The 26,687-nt window shown below is 39.4% G+C and overlaps 1 protein-coding gene and 1 long non-coding RNA gene across 6 annotated transcripts in view; one reads left to right on the forward strand and one right to left on the reverse strand.

Annotated features, from left to right (window-relative positions):
- The window catches only part of LOC131107832 (uncharacterized), a 188,049-nt gene that overhangs the window by 115,381 nt on the left and 45,981 nt on the right, over nt 1–26,687 (forward strand). The window lies entirely within an intron of this gene.
- si:dkey-237h12.3 (teneurin-3) overlaps nt 1–26,687 on the reverse strand; it is a 210,151-nt gene that overhangs the window by 34,379 nt on the left and 149,085 nt on the right. For 3 of the 5 annotated variants that reach the window (XM_058058091.1, XM_058058067.1, XM_058058100.1), the window contains 8 exons: nt 26,382–26,402; nt 25,890–25,913; nt 23,978–24,124; nt 21,136–21,343; nt 12,904–13,023; nt 10,072–10,333; nt 9,712–9,979; nt 7,366–7,509 (listed from right to left, as the gene is read on the reverse strand). In XM_058058091.1, the coding sequence (XP_057914074.1) occupies nt 7,366–7,509; nt 9,712–9,979; nt 10,072–10,333; nt 12,904–13,023; nt 21,136–21,343; nt 23,978–24,124; nt 25,890–25,913; nt 26,382–26,402 (1,194 nt within the window). The remainder of the gene's footprint in view (nt 1–7,365; nt 7,510–9,711; nt 9,980–10,071; nt 10,334–12,903; nt 13,024–21,135; nt 21,344–23,977; nt 24,125–25,889; nt 25,914–26,381; nt 26,403–26,687) is intronic. The other 2 variants (XM_058058074.1, XM_058058082.1) reach the window with 2 other exon arrangements.

Genomic DNA, 26,687 nt, shown 5'->3' on the forward strand with positions numbered 1-26,687 from the left:
ACAGTCATTGGTGAGTCTACATGTTAATGATTATAAAATGTAATTTGTCACTGCTTTCTAGTTGATTTCACTCTGATATTTTTCCCCACACAACATAGGAGACATACAAGTCCATTTCCGTATGTAAGTTGTAGCAATAAGTGTTAAAACCACACAAGCAAAACTAGAGACGCCATCTGCTCGTTGTTTCTATCCTCGTCTTGACTCGCACGGTCACATACACAAGCGACAACATCCAGTTTAGCGTTCAATTCTGACATGTAGCGCAAGCAAAACGGATGCGGCGTATCGTTAGCATATCACACGTGCAGCATCCACCAGGATCACACGCGATACCACCGCATGTGTGATGCCACGTTTGGAGGCTGCTGCTGGGATGAAACGGGCCACGCTGGCAGCAGTTGAGCTCCGAGCGCATCTCACCGTCACTTTGCTCGCTTCACAAACTTCCTGTTACGGATGGCTTGACAGATTGGGTGCGGCGATGCCCAACCCCCACTCCCCCCAATCCATTCTCCTTCTTTTATGACTGTTCTCTTTTAATGTCCCGCTAAAGAAGCAAGGCTGAGTCGCATCAAAGTTTGTAAAAAAAAAAAAAAAAAAAAAAGCAAAAGAAGAGAGTCTTTTTCACAAACAGAAATGTTATTCTTGACATGTTTTCCACAATCACTACCGACAAAAGACACTTTGAGTAATCTTTGTGATGTGTGGTGACGGAAATGCATGAGGAATGTACGCCAGCTGGACACTTCATTAGGTAAAGAGCTGTATCTTTTACAAAGGCTACGTTCACACTGCAGGTCAGTTCAGATGCTTTTGCTTATATCTGTATCTCATTTGAACAGCACATTTCCCAGTTGTTTCAAATGCAACTCAGGCCTCATTGGCATGTCGCTTTAAATCCGATATGTATGTGATGCTGCTGTCGTATGATTGGTCAGGTGGCAGCAAGTTCTCCATGAACTGCCATAGCCAAAATCCATGCCCTCTTTTTTCTCAATATTTTACATTTGGTTATAAAAATATTCACTCCCGTTGCACAAAATGCTTGGAAGTGAGCACACACCGCAGCAATCTTGACTTATGTAAACACACGGTTAGCAGGAGCACGGTCCACTAGTGGTGGATGACCACAATTAATTCTATTTGATAGATTTTTTTTTTTTTTTACCCAATACGCAAGTTCATGAAAGCAAAAATCAAAAAAGGTGATGTTATTTTGGACACATGTTGAGATTTCAATGGCAGTGGAAAGTAATGTTAATTATTATTTTCAGTTTTCATACATGTCAGTTTCAAGTGCCCGAACAAAGTACCTTAGCGTGGTTGACTCGCTGTCCGTACATTTTTTTTTACTGAGTGCAACTGCTAAACAATCTGCCATGGGGCCAAATAAAGTGCCAATATCAATTTGATATAGAAGTTGCGAAACATTTATAACTATTTTTAAAGTATTTTCTGCATGCCTAAAATGTACATTTGCTAACATGGAGTTTCTGGAATGGATTAACTATGAAAAAAATTCCCATATTCGGTTTTCGTTGGACCGTTTGGGAAGAATTAATGATGACAACCGAGGTTCCACTGTACTGTTATTATACATTGATGAATTGTGAACATGGCAAAATGATACTAGACTATTATTTGTACTTTTTTAAAGAAGGATTTCTATACGATTAGATTATATATGCATACTTTTCTACATAATTATTCACTTTAAACATAACTTTGATTCACTTCTCATTTTTAAACATTTTTAAACAACAATGAAACTAGACTATTATTAGTACTTAAAAAAATCATTTCTATATGATTAGAGTAGAAATGCATACTTTTTTACATAATTATGCACTTTAAACATAACTTTGATTCACTTCTCATTTTTAAACAGTGCCACCTTTAGTATTTAGTATCTGTATTTAGTATCTGTATTTTCTGCATGTTTAAAATGTATCTTTGTTAACATTTTGGGGTTTCTGGAATGGATTGACGATGGAAAAAATCCTGTATTCGGTTTTCGTTGGACCTTTTGGAAGAATTAATGATTACAACCGAGGTTCCACTGTACTATAAATTGATTAATTGTAAACGCGGCAAAATGAAACAAGACTATTAGTAGTACTTTTTTTTTTTAAAGGGTTTCTATGATTAGAGTAGATATGCATACTTTTCTACATAATTATTCACTTTAAACATAACTTTGATTCACTTCTCATTTTTAAATATTGCACAGTGAAAATTAGACCAAAGTGTTATTATTATTATGACTACCCGTTTAGATTCAGGTGCCACTTTTAGGCCAGTTCATCAAATATACTGTGCTTATTTTGAATACAATTTGAAAACCTCTTAAACTGTGTGATATTATTGACTATTTCTCTGATAGCAATGTGTTCCAAAGAACCAGGAAGAAAGGTTGAAGGGAAGCAAAAGCCTTTACAAAGTGTTGAGTGAGTGCATACAGCCATATTGTTTTTACATTGCAACTGTATAATAATAGTTATTCTGTTGTTCCAATGCAAACAGCTCCTTGGTAACCAACATGTGCTTTGCAGCTCGAGCAGCACGGCCAAATGTTTGCAGATTTATAATAATGTGTCACATCGTGTTGTTAACATTAAATATGAGCCACACAAACACTTTAATAAGGTCCTGTTAAGCCACTGAACCTCATTAACACTGTCCACCTCGGTGGATAAGCTGCTGGCCCCTTATACATATATTGTTTATTCCGACAGCCAGGCCATAGTAAACAATCATCATTTTTTAAAAGGGATGAGTTGCAATGTTTTTCTTTCTTTTTACAAGCCATTGCTTTTGCTGAGTTGTACGCTTTCTGTGCCAGGATGCATAAAACCACTTGGGCTCCAGTTAGCCCCAAATAAAATACTATTGCATAAAATAACAGTGGTATAATATTTACAGTCCCTACGAGTTTGTGTGTGTCAGGACGGCCTTAAAGGTTGAAATCATTTGCAGAAGAAATCGACCCAATAGATATTTCATGACGGTGATGTTTAATTAATTCACGTCTAAGACTAGCGTCTAATTCACTGTAATATAACACAATCCCCAAGATACTCATTGATTTTATTCCTGTGTATTTTTCACAGATGCATTCCATTTACTTTGAATTATGAGCGCTGGGATCTTCAAGGAGAACTGCATCCTCTGTCCACTTTCTTGTTGTTTCTTCTTCTCGGTAACACTGCCAGATGAAAATGATGATGAAGATGATGCATTCACATGCGTCACCACGGTAACCGCATTACTAAAGCAGCATCAGTCTGAGCGTTGCAAGAAAAAAAAAAAAAGCTAAGAGGCTCCTAATGGCTCAGCCATGTACATTATATCGGCCATGCGTCACGTAAAACTGCGGCATCTTCAAGGTGACGTTTGCCTCGCTGAGCTCAAGCAACCTCCTCGAGATGCACTCTTAAGCACATGAATGCTCATCTATTACTGCTGTGCATTTTGGGATTGAGCTGCCAGCGAATGGTGATTTGGACAGTTATGGTCCTTGGCATGTGTTACATTATGGACATTAATGTGTTATATTTTGGTCCATTGGTCTCGTCTGGAAAATATGGTGGAGTTGGGGATGGGATCTTGCCATAAGTGGAAAAGTTCAGGTACCTCGGAGTCGTGCTCACGAGGTCATCACAAGGATGGATCGTGAGGTCAATAGACAGATTGTTGCAGCATTGGTCTGTAGTGGTGATGGTTTACTGGTTGATGCCTGTTCCCACCCTCACGTATGGTCATTAGGTAGTGACCAAGGGAGAATTGAGAGGAGCCAGTCGACGTGGCTCGGGCATCTAGTTATGATGCCTCCCGGAATCTTTCGTGGGGAGGTGTTCAGGTTCTACCCCTGCAACCCAACTACAAAACATCAACAAACTTCAGTAGCAGTAACTAAAGTGACAAAGAAAAGGGGTACACTAAAGACCTAAACCTGAACCCTAACCCTAATCTGAACCGAATTGTGTAACATTAAACATGCAATGGGCTGCACAGTGACCTAGTGGTTAGCACACAGACCTCACAGCTAGGAGACCCGAGTTAAATCCCACCCTCGGGGACTCCGGTTTCCTCCTACATTCCAAAAACAGGCTACGTTAATTAGCGACTCCACAGAATAGGGACGGCATTGCGACAATTATATTCTTTTTCAAATTACTATGAATGCTTGTCACAATTATTCTACAAAGCAGAGCAGAAATAATTTTAAAAATTTGAAAAAAAAATATTATATTATAATTTTATTAATAAACAATAATAATCATTGTAATTTAATAATTTAATAATAATGAATATATTGCCACTATCCAATGAAAAACATGTACAATATGTTAAAATTTGGTGATAAAAAAAACAATAATCTGGGCTGCACGGCAGAAGAGTGGTTAGCACAGTGACCTCACAGCTAGGAGACCCGAGTTTAATTCCACCCTCGACCATCTCTGGCGTGAATGTGAATGGTTACTCAACCAAACAAAACATGGATCTATGTGGCTTCGGCATAATATTGGTTTCAGCAGTTCAAAATCAGATATTGGGATTGAATGAGAAAATTAAAAAAAACGTAATAAAGCAATGTTTGAATCACAGGGTCTTTTTAATCAATGAAACAAACCAAAAAAATGAAGTTTCAACAAAATCATCACACAGCAACTTAAGACTCAAATGTTATACCTCAGAAATTTAGAATATGGATCAATATGAGTTTAATACGGGCTGCATGGCGGTCGAGTGGTTAGTGCACTGACCTCCCAGCTAGGAGACTCAAGTTCAATCCCACCCTCGGCCATCTCTGTGTGGAGTTTGCATGTTCTCCCCGTGCATGCGTGGGTTTTCTCCGGGTACTCCGGTTTCCTCCCACATTCCAAAAACATGCTAGGTTAATTAGCGACTCCAAATTGTCCATAGGTATGAATGTGAGTGTGAATGGTTGTTTGTCTATATGTGCCCTGTGATTGGCTGGCCACCAGCCCAGGGTGTACCCCGCCTCTTGCCCGAAGACAGCTGGGATAGGCTCCAGCATGCGATTTACTTAAATATACAGATCTGTATCTATCAGGTGTTTCAGTGCTGATATGTGAGCTTCGGAGGGAACCCAAGTGGATCCATTAACAATGTAGCAACAATGTCCCATAAGCCCATGTGCAGATATTAGAGGAGCCGATCGCGACAGTAACGAGCAAATGAATCAGTGAGTAAGCGAACCGTGCCGCCATTCCAAATCATTCAGCGGTATCATGAAGATGTGCTCTTTTGATGAACGCGGCGTTAATTACATTAATTCAATATACTAAATGAGTTCTTTGCTCAGTCATCTATCAGCATGGCCTTCATCAACAGTACAATAAATGTAAAATAGTCTCACGGATGCATAGACACGATGGAGCGCAATCAAGCCGTCATGCTGCAAAGTCTCTGCTGCTTCCACGAGCAGGAGGTCGCAATGTGTAACGCAGAGGCTTCAGCCGCACGTCACCAGGCGGCACAGGCACTAATATGACTGCAATTATAAGCAGCGGGCCTCGGGCTACAGCGCGATGTCTCTGTGCCAGACGGAGCCCTTGTTTTGACGTGAAATGCACTCCGGCTCACAGTCACTGTTCCAGTTGTCGGAGACAATTTGTGTCCCTTTTCATCTGGAAGCCAGTCAAGGTCGCAGCGGTGGCGCACGGCCGAGTCCCACGCTGTCAAACAGAGCGCGGTTTTGTTGCGGTATATTTACTTGTCTTTTCTTCCAGCTTTGATTTTTGGAATGCAAAAATAAAAAATAAGCCTTTTGGTTTTCAAGCCATGCGTTTCTGGAAGTGATCTTTATACCTTGACATGTGTTTGTTTGTGCATTCATAGAAGGAGACAGCTTGACTCACGCGTCTATACCGCTACCCACAATGAGCAGACCAATCATGCAGAAGCCAGGGGGTGTGGCTTAGATATGGACGCAACATTTGTATGCGAGATAGCCATCGATACTAACAGCAATTCCATGAAAATTGCTTGGGACCACTTTGGGATCACATTCCATGATGCTGGGTGACCCAAAGTTGAGCACACACATTACTGCATTGTAATGGTAATGGTTTAATTTCATTTGAACATACATTAGATGACAATTGAATGCATCACATAATCAGTTCACAGTTCCACATGTCCAAAAGGAGTAGGAAGAAGCAAAGCTTATTAAATCCTACCCCTCTATTTGGTACTTTTACAATCAGTAACTGTTACATTTGTTCACTTCCTGCTTTCCTAATATAATTTTATTTTATTTTTGTAATTTAAATTTAAATTTAAATTTAAATTTAAATTTAAATTTAAATTTAAATTTTAATTTTAATTTTAATTTTAATTTTAATTTTAATTTTAATTTTAATTTTAATTTTAATTTTAATTTTAATTTTAATTTTAATTTTAATTTCAATGACATAATGTGTACCATAGTAAGTGTCAATATAGTGATATGTATAGCACATCATGACTGGTTCAAGACTCTTTTGCATTGTAAACAAATGATTGATGACTAATGGCGGTGCTTATACTGATGCCAGCAACTTATACAGTGGTTTGTACGAATAAATAAATACAATTTACAGGTTCTCATCAAGGGGGACCGGATATTTCAGTCCCTTAAGGGAGGCATGACAGAAAATAAGAACCACTGACTTCTGGCTATTTAGTTGCTAATCCGCCTCCTGAGCCTCTGCAAAGACGTTTTGCTTGACGGTGCCCGTATTTTGCAACTGATCATGCTCAAATTTGACATGTATGTGCTTGCCAAGCCCTTATTTGATTTGGTTTAAATTTGGTTGTGAAACATTCTAATTTTACAGTGTGTTCCTTAGAGTGCATTGAGCTGTGCGGCAGATTTATGGGGTCAAATGGGGTAATGGCATCCTTTTATATGCACTGATACAGAGTGACACTATGGGCTTTATGGTCACATGACTCATAATTATAAAAAGAAGTCAGGTGTTGTTGACACTGCAGGGAAATTGGATTTGAATAAATAAACAGATCCTGAAGTTCTACTGTTTTCCGTGTTTTTTGAGTAATTTTGTTGTTGTGTATCGACCTAAAAATTTTTAGAAAAAATATAGAAAAAATATAATAATAATATTAGAATTTATATTAATTACAATAATAATCATTGTAATTTAATAATTTAATAATAATGAATATATTGCCACTATCCAATGAAAAACATGATGTTAAAATTTGGTGATAAAAAAACATTAATCTGGGCTGCACGGTAGTTGAGTGGTTAGCACGCAGACCTCACAGCTAGGACACCTGTGTTCAATTCCACCTACATATGTGATTATATGTGACATATGTGATTGATCTTACCGTTCTGGACATCCAAGACGTGGTGCTTGTCCAGCATCCACCCCCCCATGTTGGCAGCGTCCACTTCGTAGCCTTGCAGCACCGCCGTCCTCTTCTCCCAGTGCACCACGTCCAAGCACGACTCGTACTCGTAGCCCACTGACACTGAAAGTCGACATCACAGACGAGTCAGTGATGAGCAAGCATTACCCCCCCACCCCCACCGCCCCCCACGGTCTGGCACTTTTGGGCCGCAATGATCCTTGCAGCCCATCATCCAGTCGGCACACGATCGCTGCACGGTGAGGCTGTTTTGCTGGAGCTGCAGGTTCCGCTCTCTCCCTCTGACTTTGTAATTTACTCCAGCTGGGATGATTTAGAGAGCACACAGAGTTCACGTGTCCGACCGGCACACTTCTGTGTTTTATGCACTCCTACCCTCATTTGCCTCCTTTATCTTGTGCGCACAGAAATAACCCACAACGGCGCGTGAAGCATTATGAATTATTGAAACAGCGCAGGCCGCCGCATGTAGCGCATTATTGTAAATATCGTATAACCCTGTCGTGCGACCGCGGCCATAACTTGAGTGAACGGTTATATGTTCTTTTCTGGAATGATGCATGATGATAACACTGCAATAATGCCGCAACATATGAGGTGTATTGCAGTGACACAAAAGCAAGTACATGCCCGGTATCGCTGCATTTAATTCTGCTGAATAGACGCTCCTTGACGCAATATTCCACTAATTATGACATATACAATAAAGACGGTGAATCCATCATAGCCTATCATAGCAACAGTTGTGAATAGAATGGGGATGGCGTTGTGACAATTACATTATTTTTCAAATTACTGTGAATGCTTGTCACAATTATTCTACAAAGCAGAGCAGAAATAATCTAAAAAAAATGTGAAAAATATAGACATCCATAGCAAAACAAGGTCACCAAATATCAGGGTAAAAGGTTTTCTCATAATGTTACACCATGGTCATCATAATATTAAGATCTCTTAAAATTAAGACATTACTCTTGTAATATTAAAATATATATATCATAATAACTATTTGTGTAAAACTATGATTTTATAAAAAAAATGACTGAATTAATATTTTCTCATATATTAATAATCCATCCTGGAAGAAACAACTTTTTTGTTCATGAACGACCATACTTTTTCTCTTTTTGTAACGTTACCTTTTTTCATCAAATTCTGGCGTGTTTTTGGAATATTTCATCCTTAATTCTTGGAAAAAAATATAATATTTTTCTTGTGAAATTACAGTATTGTCTCATGATATTTACCTGTAATCTGACTTAATTCCCATAAACATATTATTTTTGTGTAATTCTGTCATATTTTGTTTATATTATGTTACTTTTTAATATTACAAATACATAAATATTACAGAAAATATTAAACAATTTTAAAATATTTTTATATCAATGTAATTTGTTAAATAAAATGATGGCATTGTTTTTGTAATATTTATACTTTAGTTTTGTAAAATACACATCTTTTGTGGTAAAATTAAGATGTTAAAATTTACTTTTTTTCTCATATTACACCTACATTCTTAAATAATTTGTAAATAATGTAATGATTATTTTTTCCTAATATAATAACATTTGTTATTATGGTATGACTTTTTGCTTGTTACATTTTGACTTTAGTGACTTAAAATATGGAAAAAAAATTATATATATTTATTTATATTAATTATAATAATAATCATTTAAATTTAATAATAATGAATATATTGCCACTATCAATGAAAAACATGTACAATATGTTAAAATTTGGTGATTAAAAAAAAAACAATAATCTGAAAAATAATGAATTGTGAAAAAAATGAATTGAAATAATTACAAAAATAAATCCTAAAAAATAATAAAGTTCAAAATAACTACAATATTATGAGGGAGTTTGGAAGATTAGGACCAAACAAACCACAATTGACTTAAAATATGATTTCATATTACTTTCAAATCACAACTGAACTGTACTTACGTATTTTTAAAGGCAGATATATTTTATTTTGACGAATGCCGAAGCACTTCCTACCTAGTAAGTGTCATCATTTGACAAGCAGGATGTTGGTAGGATTCAATCAAAAAGGAGGTTGATATGCATCCTGACTGACAGGCTGCATTTCTCACTGTCATGCAATGAAAAAGATGACGTTGAGTTAGGTGACTCAAGGCTGTGGCACAAGCTACTCAATCTTTTTTTTTCAGCATTATAAAATAAAAATGTGGTTAAAAAAATAGATAAAAATCAATCATGAAACGCTGAGCTCGGGTCGACGGCCTGAAGCTAACAAGAAAGAGCATGACAGAGAAGCTCTCCGTGCTAACTCACCCACAGCCTCTGCCAGGCCGTAGACCTTCTGGTTGTAGGCATCTGTTTTATCCCAGATGAAGGTGTAGGAGAGGTCAGGGAACGCCGGGAAGGACTTCTGCAACTGCCGGCCCATGACAGCCACCATCAGGTGCACCTTCATTAGGCCAAAGGGGAGGCGCTCCTGGGTCAGCAGAACCTTCAGCATGGGCTTGTAGCCAGCCGCCCTGGAGCTCAGGTAGACCAGGTTGAGGTCACTTCCTGGTATGGCGACTTGTTCATGGAGAACCTATGAGGTCAATTAGCAACATTAGCAGTGAGGCAGGCTTTGTACGTTTCATTGCAAAAAAAATCGTATAATATGGATCCCGGTGGGAAGACCTGAGTCTCGGGAATGATGGGGCTGTCCTCCGGAGACGTCTTATACAAGGTGGACAAAGGCGTGGCCAGGATGAGTGGGTCGGGTCTGCTCAGACCCGTCAGGTAGCAGCTGGGGATGTTGTTCTCCTCCCGTTTCATCACCACCGTGTCCATCACGTGGAAGATGTTCCAGGGGATCCAAACCGTGCGGTGCAGAGTCGGGAACGGGGCTCGCTCGTATGTGAGCGTCAGAGAGGCGCCACCGTTTGCCAGCAGGTCAAACCTGTACACATTTAGCATTTTAGCTACTAGTTGCTAGCATGTGTTTTGTATTTATGAGTGAAGAACAATGCAGAATATGAATAAAAGTATTGAGACACAGCTCTTAATCAATAGCCGCGTTTACATGAGGAGTTTTTCTCTTTCCGAATGACTTTTCCGAAAACAATGGTATACATGGAAAGGAATATTCCAATCGCGTGTCTACATGCGCCGCTATAATCAACCAGAATAGTCAATGGGGCATGTGTAGTAAAACGTAAACATCAACATCACGTGATACCGACTTCCTCCAGTTTTTCTTTCATTTTCAAAGCTGCTTGCCAACAGCCAATAAACAACAGAAGAAGAAAAACACCACGAAGAAGAACTTTCCGTTTGAGCGGGTACAAGATACCTCAATCGGATTGGGGAAAGGAATATTCCACCCCTGGGAATCTGATTATATATTCATTCGGATTGGCACTTTTCTTTCCGAATGAGGTGTATACAAAGGTTACATTCTTTCCGTTTGAGCAAATAACCCGAATGGAATTGGAATATTTGGGTCCATGTATACGTGGCTATTGAGTTACACCCCCCCCCCCCCCCCCCCAACCTGTTTTTGACCAAAATCCTGCCAATTTCCGAGGATACGCTGTACTAGCTTGAAGTCAAAGACATGTGATCTACACCACGATGGTCGTTCTTCTCAGGTGCATGAATCCCCTCAGAGCAGGCTTCATGTATTATTATCATTCACCGAATCCAATTTACTGCTCTTGTTTGACCAGGCATGCTGCTTAGAAAAAAAAAAAAATCAGTCATTTTGGTTTTTGGAGTTGTCTTTTCTGCCGAGGCGGCTTTAATTAGCTCGGTGTTACTCGGGGAGAAGTTACTGGTTTGGAAATGAAGGACGAGCCTTTGAAGTGCTTCTGTGTGTGTGTGTGTGTGTGTGTGTGTATATATATATATATATATATATATATATATATATATATATATATATATATATATATATATATATATATATATATATATATATATATATATATATATATATATATATATATATATATATATATATATATATATACACACACACAGCATACTCCGCCTCCCTGGGGTGGGGGGGTGAAGCATCTGTGTGGTGACATTGCATGATTTCAGACACACACACACACACACTCTCTCCAGTGTCAAGCTGTGCAGCTGACCTAAAACAGCTTCCTTTCTCCAGCACTCTACACTTTGGCCAAGAGGGGAGCTTCACAGCTGCAAAGAACCTTCATACCCTCTCCTTACCCCTTCCTTACCCCCTCCATACCCCCTCCTTACCCAATCCCTGCAAAGCACCGGGCGGCTCTGTTGGCTGACCAAGTGTGATCATCCTTGAACATTTATCACCCTCCTTGTCAGCCGACGTATAGAGCGAAATATGCGGGGAATCGTGCTCATCCTCATGAACTCCATACTCAGGACACAAAATATACCTAATAAGGTACAATACCAGGGCAGTGGAATGTTGTTGGGAATTATTATATAATATTATAGCATTATCGTTGAGCATTATCGTTGTCATGAAGGCAGAATTCGTGCATTGGATCTTATTAGCTGTGTACAGGTGTTTTATATATTTTTTTATAAAAAATTACAATATTTTCTCATAATATATTAAGAATCCATCTTGGTAGAAATAACCTTTTTGATCAGGAACGACCGTACTTTTTATCTTTTTGTAACGTTACCTTTTTTCATCAAATTATGGCGTGTTTTTGGAATATTTCATCTTTAATTATTGGAAAAAAATACTTAAATAATTCTGACATATTTTGTTTTTATATTATGTTACTTTTTAATATTAAAAATATATAAATATTACAGAAAATATTAAACAATTTTGAAATACACACTCCTTACCCAATCCCTGCAAAGCACCGGGCGGCTCTGTTGGCTGACCAAGTGTGATCATCCTTGAACATTTATCACCCTCCTTGTCAGCCGATGTACAGAGCGAAATATGTGGGGAATCGTGCTCATCCTCATGAACTCCATACTCAGGACACAAAATATACCTAATAAGGTACAATACCAGGGCTGTGGAAAATATACCGCATGTACGCTCAGTTGGGAAATATTATATAATATTATAGCATTATCGTTGAGCATTATCGTTGTCATAAAGGCAGAATTCATGCATGGGATCTTATTAGCTGTGTACAGGTGTTCCTAATGTTATGTCGCCTGAGTGCGGACGTGCGCCGCATAGTGTTTGCGCGGCCATTATGAAGCATCCGTGTGAAGTAATATCATCAGAAGGTCAGCACGTAAAGCTGATGTTTAACTACACTGCAGGCAGATTGATTCTCGGCCGGCTGATCCAATGCATTTTAAACAGGCCTCCGCCCGCCGTGACATTTGCATGAGCAATTGTTCTCGGCCGCCTTGTGCCGCAGCTTCCATTTGTCGGGACGCGTGCCAAGACAACTCTGCACAAATCTTGATGCAATTTCCCCAGCAGTCGGCGCCGCACATAAACATCTGCGATGGCAAAGGTCGCCAATGTTGTGCTGATGGATGAGTGTGTTCACTCACATGCCGTCTTGTCGAGTGACCGTGGACCCGTACTCAGGGTAGTGCAGGAAAGACACGTTGACTCCAATCAGAGGCGTTCCGTCGCCAGTGAGGACCTGACCCCGGATGACTGACGCCAGACTGTATTGGGGGTGGGGGGGGAGAAACACACCAAGAGCTTGAATAAACAAACAACAGCAGACGGTGTATCAACAAGTCAGTTCGCCAATGATGACGAAGTGCTTCACTGGCTTTACACGCACACACAAGCTCTCAAAATGTCACCTTTTAGACATCCATAGTAAAACAAGGTCACCAAATATCAGGGGAAAATATATAATAATAATAATACAAAATAAATAAATAAAAGTTTACTCTGGTAAAAGGTTTTCTCATAATGTTACACCATGGTCATCATAATATTAAGATCTCTTAAACTTAAGACATTACTCTTGTAATATAAAAAAATATAATAACTATTTGTGTAAAACTAGGATTTTCTAAAAAAAATGACAATATTTTCACATAACATTAAATTAATTAAATTATTATTATTATAATATTAAATATTAATTAAATTAATTAATAATCCATCCTGGTAGAAATAACTTTTTTGATCATGAACAACCGTACTTTTTGTTGTACTTGTTACCGTTTTTCATCAAATTATGGCATGTTTTTGGATTATTTCATCTATAATTCTTGGAAAAAAATTACAATATTTTTCTTGTGAAATTACAGTATTTTCTCATGATATTTACCTGTAATCCGACTTAATTCCCATAAACATATAATTTTTTTGTGTAATTCTGACATTATTTTTTGTAATATTATGTTACTTTTTAATATTAAAATTATATAAATATTATTGAAAATATAAAACAATTTTAAAATAGTTTTTTTAAATATTAGTGTCATTTTTTAAATAAAATGATGTAATTTTTTTGTAATATTTATACTTTAGTTTTGTAAAATACACATCTTTTGTGGTGAAATTAAGATAAAAAAGTACTTTTTCCCCTCATATTGCATCTACATTCTTGTAAATAATGTAATGATTCTTTTTTCCAAATATTTATTATATTATATATTTATTATTATAATAGTTATTATAGTATGACTTATGCTTGTTACATTTTGACTTTAGTCATTAAAAGTAGTTAACTTTTCCAACATAGTTGCCCCCATTCTTCACTTCCAACTCTTATAATTCTATGACTTTATTATCATAGTATTTTCTTTCCCCGTAGAGCGAGCCTGATACTCAGTCATAGGATTGCATTTAAAAAAGAAGAAGAAGAAGAAAAAAAATCAATACTTTTTCCTTGCCAAGTTACATTTCCATGTATGTACTATATCCCATTTGGCGTGTCAAGGATGTTTTTTTTAGCAGGTTGTCTAACAAGCACCAGCGTAACTAACTCATTCGCCCTGCAGGCAGGCTGATTTACTTCTGGTCCAGACTTGCTTTCACAGCCAGAAAATGATTTTTTTCGGAGGCTGCATAACTGACAGATGCTGGAGTTTCTTGCATGAATAAAATCTATCAAAGACGACTTGAGGTGGTGTGTGGGGTGGGGGGCTTTTCAGGTAAACGTCCAAACTCGCTCAGGTGACTTCACATCCTGAAATAGGAAGTGGTGTTTCTTCAAGGCCGACTGAGACAATGTGATGCTTCTGCTGTTTAATTTATTCCCCGCCTCTCAACCGTGGAGAGGAATTGGAGAAGGGCTCCATCTGCATTCATCACAGGCAGTGGGAGGCGGGGGGGAAAGACATGTTATCTGCGGGTCATTACGTATCAGAGACAGGGATGATCAACCGCATTCTAGCCTCTTCTTCCCCTTCATTTTTAATTTTTTTTTTTTAAGGCAACATGGCCACTTAGGAGCTCTGGCTGAGTGTTTCTACTTGTCTCTATTTATCTTTAGCGCTGGAGACAAATGATACAAGCCCAAACAAAGCTCTCATCAGCTGCTGAAGTGCAAAAACAAATGTGTTGTTACACGCATATATATCACGGAACACACTAAAGGGAAATACAAATGCTGCACTTTATCAAAATTGCTTCCTTTTTTTATTTTTAGATTACATCACTTTAAATAGAACATCATTATTCCTCTGGCTGTGTGCACACAACGAAAATAAGGTCCTAGTAGCAGGAACAACATCTGCAGTATATGAGAGTAAAGTACCGGTCCAAAAAAATGTCAGGTTACCCAAAACTGGAAAATAATGTCTATTCCAGGGACGGCAACATGGGTCAACAATTTAAAGAAATTATTGAAAATATAATTTTTTTTTTTAAATCAATGTAATTTTTTTTCATTGTTTTTGTAATATTTATACTTTAGTCTTTACACATCTTTTGTGGTAAAATAAGATGTTAAAATGTACTTTTCCCCCCTCACATTACATCTACATTCTTATAATTAATATAATCATTCTTTTTTCCTAATATATTGACATTTATTATTATCATATGACTTTTTGCTTGCTACATTTTGACTTTAGTCACTTAAAAGTAGTTCCATCCTGGTCGAAATTACTTTTTTGATCATGAACAACCGTACTTTTTGTCGTACTTGTTACCGTTTTTCAGCAAATTATGGCATCTTTTTGGAATATTTCATCTATAATTCTTGGAAAAAATTACAATATTTTTCTTGTGAAATTACAGTATTTTCTCATGATATTTACCTGTAATCTGACTTAATTGTCATATACATATAATTTTTTTGTGTAATTCTGACATTATTATTTATAATATTATGTTACTTTTTAATATTAAAATTATATAAATATTATTGAAAATATAAAACAATTTTAAAATACATTTTTAAAATATCAATGTATTTTTTTAATAAAATGATGTCATTTTTTGTAATATTTATACTTTAGTTTTGTAAAACATACATCTTTTGTGGTGAAATTAAAGATAAAAAAGTACTTTTTCCCCTCATATTGCATCTACATTCTTGTAAATAATGTAATTCTTTTTTCCTAATATAATGACATTTGTTATTATAGTACGACTTTTTGCTTGTTACATTTTGACTTAAAAGTACTTCACTTTTCCGACATAGTTTCCCCCATTCTTCAGTTCCAACTCCTATAATTTTATGACTATTATCATGGTATTTTCTTTCCCCGTAGAGCGAGCCTGATAATCAGTCATAGGATTGCATTTAAAAAAGAAGAAAAAAAAAATCAATACTTTTTCCTTGCTAAGTTACATTTCCATGTATGTACTATATTCCTTTTTTATTTTTAGATTACATTACATTCAATAGAACTTCATTATTCCTCTGGCCGTGTGCACACAGGGAAATTAAGGACCTGGTAGCGGGAACAACATCTGCAGTATATGAGAGTAAAGCACGCAAAAAGCACTACCGGTCTAAAAAAAATATGTCAGGTTCCCCAAAACTGGAAAATAATGTCTATTCCAGAATTATACGAAAGGGCCATTTTTCAGGGGCCGCAACATAGGTCAACAATTTAAAGTTGTTTTGCAGAAATGGAGGTTGATCGAGCCTTGACAGGTGGTGCAACTCATTATTTCAGGTGTGCCAAGTTTTGGAATACTTCTTACCTCCTCTGTCTGCATAAAAAACACAGATGAACAGGATTGTTCAACAATGGAAGAGAGACCGACCATCTTAACACTTAAAAATCTACTGTGGATTCTTGGAGTCTTCTAAAACCTTTGTCCGGTAGTGAGTGTGTGGAAAAAGTGTTTGCCCCCTTCCACATTTCGCATTTTTTTGCACGTTTGTCACGCTTACTAGTTATACACAAAATGCACAGAACAGTTCCAATATGGCTTGGTGCTCGGGCCCTAAATATCGGAGACAAATGACATGTTTGCACATTGGTGATGACTTATACCTTTATGAGTCAGTCCATTCCCCGGAAGCCATCGTTATTTCTCTTCAATAAAATACTTTATTGATCAGGCCTGCCACAATGCCTCCGTATCCTGAGGTAACGCTACAACATACACATACTGTAACAACAGACCAGCGCACACTTACATGGAGCCCAGGAAACAATATTAATGTATTTGTAACACCGTAACACTCTTTCCTCAAAAAGAGTTAACATATTTGTTGTTATTATTATAGTAGCCCTATTGGAAAACTGACTCTGTGTACTTTTATGTGTACTTTTATTCTGGGCTACTTCCGGGATCCTCCTCATCGATGCTAAGAGTCTGCTTATGTCGACACGAGTCAGTCAGCCAGCCCGAGGGGCATCGAGATAAGCGAGTTCCACTGTAGTGTTAATGCTAAGAGCCCACTGGGCCGGCGCCAGTTGGTGCTAGTTCGCGCCAATGCAATTTGCTGTGGCGCCTAGTGTCACCAATAAGGTGCCTAGTGGCGTGCAGTGGCTCAAACTGGCTTGTGGTGGCCCCTAACGGCGGCAAAAATTTAGTTTGGCGGCAAGAAAATTTCAATCTTTTTTTTAAAGATTTTTTTCTTCATTTATTTTCCAAATTTTGAAATTTTCTTGCCCCAAACTCAATTTTTGCCGCCGTGTCCATCAATTGGAACCAAATGTCACAAACAATCTGCCTATTGGAATCCAGTGGATTGTAATGGCGCAAGCCAAGTTGCGACAATGATGCTAGGAGTCCACTGGGCCGGCGCCAGTTCGCGCCAATGCAATCTGGTGTGGCGCCTAGTGTCACCAATAAGGTGCCTAGTGGCATGCAGTGGCTCAAACTGGCTCATGGTGGCCCCTAACGGCGGCAAAAATTGAGTTTGGCGGCAAGAAAATTTCCAAATCTTTAAAATCTTTTTTTTTTTTTTTAAAGATTTTGAAATTTTGGTGCCATCTTTAAAATCTTTTTTTTTTTTTAAGTTTTTGAAATTTTCTTCATTTCTTTTCAAAATTTTGAAATTTTCTTTCTGAATTTTTGCCGCCGTGTCCACCAAGTGGAACCAAAAGTCACAAACAATCCGCCTATTGGAATCCACTGGAATGTAATGGCGCGAGCCAAGTTGTGTCAATGATGCTAGGAGTCCACTGGGCCGGCGCCAGTTGGTGCCAGTTTGCGCCAAAGATTATGTGATTGGTGCGTAGTGGCTCGCTGTGGCATGTTGCCGTTATTCGGCGCCACACTATGTGGCAATCACATAATCTTTGGCGCAAACCAGCACCAACTGGCACCGGCCCAGTAGACTCCTAGCATAACATGCTCATCCCACTCCGGCTGCCTTTAAGGTGGGATTTTTTTTATTTAATTTTTTGCTTTTTTAATTTAATAAATGCAACACCGCTCTGGTAAAGATACAGTGACATTTAATTAACTTTGTCAAATATGTGCTGAACTTATAATATGTTGTTTTTCAGCTGGGAGCCAAAAAAAAAAAAAAAGAATTGAATGAATATTTTGAGCACGAGCGCTAATGCTGCTGCTAGACACCAAAGTGACAGTAAGCTGAAGACAATGAGGATAAGGATTAGCCAGGATCCAAACTGCGGGGGTTATTGCCTCATTCTATATTTCCAGTAAAGCATGCTATTTACATAAGGATTACTTCAAACGATCGCAGGAAATATTCCCCCAGCCTTGTGCACACAGTCGGAAATCATTTTCCTCTCCATCTGGCTCAAAGCAAACGTGTGATGTTGAGCAGGTGTGGGAATCTGGAGCAAAAAAAATATACATCTACAGTTCCTCACAGTATGCGTGATAATGTTTACTAATAGGTTGTATATTTGGGCTCTGTCAAATCCATATCAAACCTTGTAATGAATGTATTTGCCCTGAATATTCCACAATGAAAAACTATAACGATTACTGTGCGCTAACTGCTAATGCTAGCAGGTAAAACTAGCTTAAAGATCAATGTAATGGCAAACTTATATGCATGTGTAAAATGCTACCAGGCTAAATTAGCTCCCAGGTGGTAAATCAAATATCGGTTATAATGATTTCAATCAAATTACTAATTAAACCAGAGGATACGCTTGCCTGATTGATTGCAGCTATATTATATTACAAACAGGCTACGTCTGTAACTTACTTTCAGCTAATTGCTAACGTCCAATTACTTTTTAATGAGAAACTAACACACTCATATAACAATGCTAACAAGGATATTACATGGTTTATCATCAGTTTGCTCAATCGACTTAAAATGCTAATACTTTCAGGGGCTAACGTGCTCTACTGTGATGCTATTTACATTAGGATACTAAGTTAAAGTTATTATGAGATCAATGCTAATGCCCTCAGCTAAAGCCTTACAAATTGCTGTTGACTGAAATATTAGCCAACATCAGGCAGGCTCATATAACAATGCTATCACAGTGCCACTGAGGAAAAGACAGGACACAGAACTGAAGGGGGCAGATATGAGGATGCTGAGGTTCTCATTGGGTTGGGAGTGACCAGGATGGATAGGATCAGGAACAAGTACATCAGAGGGACATTACATGTTAGAGGCCTTGGAGATAAAGTCGGAGAGGCCAGAATGACACGGGGTGGAATCGAACTCGGGTCTCCTAGCTGTGTGGCCTGCGCGCTAACCACTGAACCCACTAACTCCTGTTAGAATGTACTTTTTTGTGTAGCTTTGTAACTTAGCTGTGTCTCCATTTACAACCAAGTATTGTTTGGAGAGGAAAATAAATGAGAAAAAACACAGATGGTTCCTGGCCTCGGGGCTATGAAATAAATAATTTAGGGCTTCAAATGACAAGATATTGAGGTCTGGATCAAAGTGGTGGACTGACCAGTCGCCTGACACACTTTTCAACTCTCTTGCCGTCACAAAAAACAGAAGCCACTTGATCACATTTGAAGAAAAGCCTAAAATATCTAAATGGAAAATCCAATCCCAAGAGTGCAATCACTGTGATTTATGAACAAATGACGAACACAGCATCGAACATGTCTGGAGTTTACAGTCCTGCCTAAAAGAGCAGAGAGGCAACATGTCCATGTCAGTGACTCATATGCCACGGCCTTTCCAGTCACCTGACGTCTGGTGTTTTTGGGCTGCCATGGTAACCTGACACGTCAGATGGTATGTTTGATGAATCCATGTGGGGGGGGGGGGGGGGGGGCAGGCAGCCACCCTACTGAGGAAACCCATTTCAGCCGCTTTGTATGCACGTTCTCGTTCTTCCGGTCACGCCCCAAAGCTCATGACCATAGGTGAGGGTGGGAACATAGAGAGCTTCGCCTTCCGGATCAGCACTCTTTTCACCATGACGCTCCGGTACAGGTAGTCGCCAATTATACCGATATATACCGATATACCATTATTCCGATATGCCTGTCGACCTCACGCTTCCACCTTAACAAGCCACCAAAATACTTGACCTCCTGTACGTGGGGCAAGACCTAATTCCCAACTCCAGAAGGAGCACTCCATCCTTTTCCGACTGAGAGTCTCGTCCCAGAAGCTTATCAATTAAAAACTTAAAAAACAAAAAACCTATCAATTAGGCGGCACGGTGAACAAGTGGTTAGCGTGCAGACCTCACAGCTAAGAGACCAGGGTTCAATTCCACCCTCGACCATCTCTGTGTGGAGTTTGCATGTTGTCCTTGTGCATGCGTGGGTTTTCTCCGGGTACTCCGGTTTCCTCCCACATTCCAAAAACATGCTAGGTTAATTAGCGACTCCAAATTGTCCATAGGTATGAATGTGAGTGTGAATGGTTGTTTGTCTATATGTGCCCTGTGATTGGGTGTACCCCGCCTCTTGCCGAAAAACAGCTGTGATAGGCTCCAGCACCCCCGCGACCCTTGTGAGGATAAGTGGTAGAAAATGAATGAATGAATGAACTTATTAATTAAACAAAAACATAAAGAAATGGTTGGCTTCTAACTGAGACTGATATGAAAGCTTGTGTCACTCTTATTTATGAGCAGCAGGGGATCCTGTGGGCCCCTGCCCCCATCTCAAAGCACTCACATTTGTGACATAAAAAAAAAAAATCATTTGTATTTCTCAAAGTATTTGTGATGCCCTATTCCTCCATAGATATTTGGAAAACATGTCATATCTGTCAACGGAATTGACACATTTAAAACTCCTGAGCGACTTCATCTCCAAGGGTCAAAAAAAAGTATACAGTCACTGACAGCCGGGCTGGAAAACAACAACGTGGGATCTTACTTTGTCGTCTTGGAGCGACCGCACAAACACAGCTGTCGCACCCAAACTCTAATGAGACAACAACGCTGACCTAAATTATTCAAAGCTCCATCAGTAATTCATAGCTGCTTTACCTGCTGTTGAACGGGTTCTCTCCCACCATCACATGACTTCCACTGGGCCCAATCAGGAAGCTGACGCGCTCGTAAAAGCTCCTGGAGGCGGGCTGGGTGGGCGAGGTCTGGGCGACGGCGGCCGGGTCTTGCGAACCTTTGCAGTAGGTCTGACCCTGGCAGGAGATCTGAGAGCAGCAGTCCGGGTCCATGCAGTCGATGAGACCATCTGGGGAACGAAAAATGGAAGGCTAGGATGACCCACGGGGAGCGTCTCCATTACGCCGTCGAGCTCTGGTGCACACGGGTGACCTCGCACGTGAACCCGGCATCATTAAAGTGACAACACGGATTGTGGATCATACTTTTAATTATTTAAGAAGCGTGTCCCCTGATGTGACCCTCAAAAGTTCTGGACTTGTTGACCAAGCATGCGGAGTGGAGTCAAAGCGATGACTTTTAATTGAACATTTGCATATTTTTTACCACTCGAGCTTTTACAGTGTGTGCACCAGTGGACTAAAGTATTGGGACACTCGAACAATTAATGTCACACTGATGATGGAAGTGAGGTAGGACAAAAGTATTGGGACACATGGCTGCTTTAGCTGCAGAAAAACTTTTGAAAAACGATTTGTCTGTGTGTCTGTGGGATTTTATGCCTCGGTCTCTAATTTTGGACCTCCTCGCCAAAACATACAAACGTACCTTTGTAAGGACTTAAAGAAGTAAAATGTAAGACTTTTTAGGAGCATTTAAAGCCACTTTGAGATGGTATATTGACCAAATGTGTGACTATTTTAAGCCGGTGCATACTAAGTGCTCTCCTACAAAACCCAGTGATTATTGATTATTCTGCCAATGCAATCAGGTTACACTAAAACGTGAAACAATCTCAAATGTGTCAAGTTCTTTACAAAGCAATTATTATTTTTGTAGTTTTTTAGTCTGTGGTATTTTTCTGGAATTAGTAAACAAAGTCAAGTTGGCAATTTTCCGCCTTTAGAGGTTGGATCAGAGCAGAGAGACATGCCAAATTCGGACTGTGCCATTTTAAGGAGGCGCATTCTCAGCACCTGTGCAAAAGATGCGCATAACCAAGAAGGCCACTATTGTTTAACATTATAGTTCCAGTCCCTGGCAGTGTAATGGTGCAGCTGCTACCTTTTAAGACAGGGGTGCTCACACTTTTTCAGCATGCAAGCTACTTTTAAAATGACCGAGTCAAAATGATCTACCCACTACAAAAATGCAAAACATCTATTTATTTTCAAATGTATTGAGGATTATTTGTACGTACAATGTATGTTGATGTACCTTACATAACCAAATGAGCCAATATTGCAAAACACACATAATTAACTATTAACATTTTTTGTAATTACCTGAGTTTACTTTGATGACTTGCACTGAATTGAACCAGCCAGGGATGCATAGTCCGGACAGTAGCTGCTGATAGCCAGCCTCAAGCACACTTCCAAATGTTTATCAGTCATGGATAATATCCGGATCATAATATCCGTATAATATTCCATATCTGTATGGAAGTGATATGTTTTTTGCCTTTTTACTTGGTCCAGTTTTTGCCTTTTTACTTGGTCCAGCTCCTTCACTCATTTTAGTGACCATAAACTTTAGCGAGGGCTTAAAATCTCGCAATTCGCCGACTAGCTTAGCACTTTGCATCGTTGTTTACGCATGAGCGGTGACCTAAAGGTCAAAATTCAGTTGTCATCTGATTGGTTGTTCTGTATGTCAATCAAGTAACGGGGATGGATGATAGGCTGACATCGTAAGTTCTGCTGCACCTTAGAGACGTTGTTTGATTTAATTGGTCGCCCGAAGGGCAACATTCTGTTGTCATCTGAATGACTGCCCTGTATATCAATCAAGTGACGGCATTGATGCTGGGATGATATTTTTTTAATGTCACGCCGCGATCGACCAGCGATCGACCAGTACCACCTCCGCGATCGACCGGTAGCTCGCGATCGACTTAATGAGCACCCCTGTTTTAAGACATATGTTTAGGTTTGATCCATGCCTCAGACAGTTTTGTCGGTTTGTAATTGTCATACCTTTATGCAACATACCATGCACACTCTCATGTTCAGAGCAGAGAGCCACCTCTCCCAACATGCCAAATATGCACTGTACCATTTTAATCAAGCGGGCGCATTCTCAGCAAGTGTGCAAAAGATGCGCATCACCAAGAAGGCCACCATTGTTTAACATTATGGTTCCAGTCCCTGGTGGTGTAATGGTACAGCTGCTACCTTTTAAGGCAATTGTTATGGGTTTGATCCAAGCCTCAGAAAGTTTTTTTCGGTTTGTAATTGTGATGCCTTTATGCAACATACCATGCACACTCTCATGTTCAGAGCAGAGAGCCGCCTCTCCCGACATGCCAAATACGCACAGTGTCATTTTATGCAAGGGGCCGCATTCTCAGCATGTGTGCAAAAAATGCGCATCACCAAGAAGGTCACCATTGTTTAATATTATGGTTCCAGTCCCTGGTGGTGTAATGGTACAGCTGCTACCTTTTAAGGCAAATGTTATGAGTTTGATCCAAGCCCCAGACAGTTCAGTCAGTTTGTAATTGTCATGCCTTTATGCAACATACCATGCACACTCTCATGTTCAGAGCCAATCGCTAATCGACATGCACTGTTATTGGCCTGCTTTGGTATATTCCCTTTACGGTTTTGTCTTTTGTTAATGCTAATTAGTTTTGTTCATGTTTTATGGTTTATTAAAGCGTTTTGCACTTCTCGATCAGCATACCTTTGTCCAAATAGTCCATGGTTCATTGGATTATCATCACAAGGACAGACCAACTTAACTTTTCGGGTCTTCCTACCTCCTTCGTTGTCCTTTCCGTCAGAGCAGAGCGTCTCCGTGGCGACGTCGCACCCCAGCCCCCGCCATCCCGACTGGCAGATGCAATGCCAGACATTCTGATCCAGAACACACCTCCCGTTGTTGTTGCACAGGCCGGGGCAGCCGTCTGTCAACACATCATGTACGTGTCAAGCAGCCGAGCATTCGGGAAAAAGGGAGGAAGGGGGGGGCATAGAAAGTGGACAGGGAGGGGGGGGAAGCAGAGGAGGGACAACGTGATCAGACAAGTGTCGAGTGAACATAGAGTGCAGAACACCTCTGACAGGACTCACGGGGATGTGTGAGAACGTTCTGTCGATTCACATGAGCGAGTGTGCTGGAACATCGAATGGAGACCATCCAGAGCGTCTTTCAATTACTCTTAATTAGTGCACAACACGCCTGCGTCACATCACCGCGTGGGAGGATATTGTGTTGCTGAGGCAGCATCAAGGTAATTGTCTTGTTCCCATGCGCCAAACTTCCTATTACATCTACATCCACAAAATTAGGTACATCTGCACAATGTAATGACACCCGATACCAGCAGTGGAGCAGTTATTCTAACATCTTGATTTTCAAACGTAAACCCGTCTGTTTGCCTTGTACAAAAATCCAATGCCCAGACGAGGCACCCGACACATTATTCCATATTGCAATTATTCTATATTTATCTCTATATAATTATTTAATATGGTTTTCGTACATTTTGGCCTTCATCCAAACTTTTGGATCTAATTAACAACAACAAAAAAAGTGTGGATTGACACTGCCGGAGGTATTTAAAATGCCCGACCAAAAATACGACAAAAAGTTAGGGATTGGTTCCAAACCCGTCTGTGATAAGTGACTTTTTGAGAAGTACGATTTCTTATTTATAAATGGAATATTTTCACATATTTGAATGCGTCTTCTGAATGCCTTATATTAGCATTTGCATTCATTTTAGCCAAGAATATGTACAATATGCATATTTTTGACTTATAAAATGCTATAGTTAACCACAAAAAAGCAGCCATTTATGAATTAATTTAGTGTGAAAAGCAGTGATACAGCAAAGCCGCAAAATTTGAAATGCGAATTGGCGAGGAACGACGGTAATAGACATTCGGAATGTCGGGACTTGTTCTTTAGAATTCCAGTTAATCATTCGCTGCTTGTGCTAATCGCTAAACTAGCTGAGCGGCAGATTAAAATTGAAGATGAAGACGATTTTTGGCCCATGGAAAAATCTCAAAAAACGCTGCAAAATTTTAACGTAATCTGAATCATGTAGTCCGTGCACAAAAACGCGAAAAGCATATCTCAGAAACTGCTCTTAGTTCAGTGCAGGTGTAAAAAATGTTGTGGTCAATGTAAAGATTAGCAGATAAGACGATGGGAACATGTTTTTTTTTTTGTGTAGCATTTTTTTTTTTTTAATGCATGTACCTTCATTTTGTAACGGGACGCTCATGTGAAGTAACAGCAACAGTGAAGGGAAAGAAAGCCTGAATGTGAAAGGAAAAAGAACAATAAAGGTGGGGAGGAGGGGGTGTCGGCATCGTGTGCGTCTACATGTACAGAGGACAGAGCGCGAACCTCCACAAGGCAAGCTCCACTGATCCGGCACACACATGGCGAGTAAGACAGGGATAGAGTGGGGAGGGAGTGGTGGCCTGGACCGTGGAGTCTATGTGAGGCTGCTTCAACACGTACAGGGAATGACGGGACAAATCGGAAAAGGGGGGTAAAGGTGGTGGTGGGGTTGGGAAGCGGGGGGGTCACAGCGGAAACATCATGATCGACTCGGACATAAACAGGTGTATCAACGTCGTGCTAGGAGAGACAAAGAGCAGGGAGGGATTGTTTGTGACAATCTCCCTTGGAGGGGGGGTAGTGGTTCAATTTACCTTTATATCCTATCTTGACTGCTCCTATTACACAACCCAGGAAAGGGAAACATTTAGAAAAGGGACAAGAATTACTTATCTCTGAGGTGGCAAAGAGCTAAGACATTTTGTCATCAGTTCACAGTGGAAAGAGGCTGCGTGCATGAAGTGCATGAAGAGTACTCGCCGGCTCTTAATGTGTGGAAATTATTCTCGCCCAAAAAATGAAAATGCTATACAACAAACATGGCCTCCCCGCAGATTATCGCTACTTTATCCGGCGAGACAGGTGCGGCATGTATCAGCGCTCCACTCTAATTTCAATCTCTTTTTGGCAAATCAAAGTCGCCGTGGCGATTGAGCCCAAAAGCCGACAGTAAGCATGAGTGGCAGGAAGTGAGTGATACTCGCGAGCGAGCTCACGCCACTTTAATATGTCTGAGGCAAAATAAAGGTGGATCGGAACAATCTGCATGATGAGTTTATTCCCAAGCAAAGTCACTTTCTCTTTACCTGACACTCTGGAATCCAGGGCTTTACGTGCACGCCAAGAGGACAGAGGGGAGAGACAAATAGGAAGGAAGATAGAACACAGAAAAGTTATTGTACCACTACATCTACATGAACAAGTGTTTTTTTTTTTTTTTAATAATTGTATTTTTTGTTTCAAACAAATGCAGATAAATTCTAAATTGTGACTACATTTTTTAATCAATACATTATTATAAGTAAACAAGCTTGACATTTTTTAATCAATCCATTATTATAAGTAAACAAACAAAAATAATTAAAAAAGGTCAGCAAGACATAAAAATACTG

This window comes from Doryrhamphus excisus, chromosome 2 (assembly GCF_030265055.1).
Source record: "Doryrhamphus excisus isolate RoL2022-K1 chromosome 2, RoL_Dexc_1.0, whole genome shotgun sequence".
NCBI classification, from domain to species: Eukaryota; Metazoa; Chordata; class Actinopteri; order Syngnathiformes; family Syngnathidae; genus Doryrhamphus; species Doryrhamphus excisus.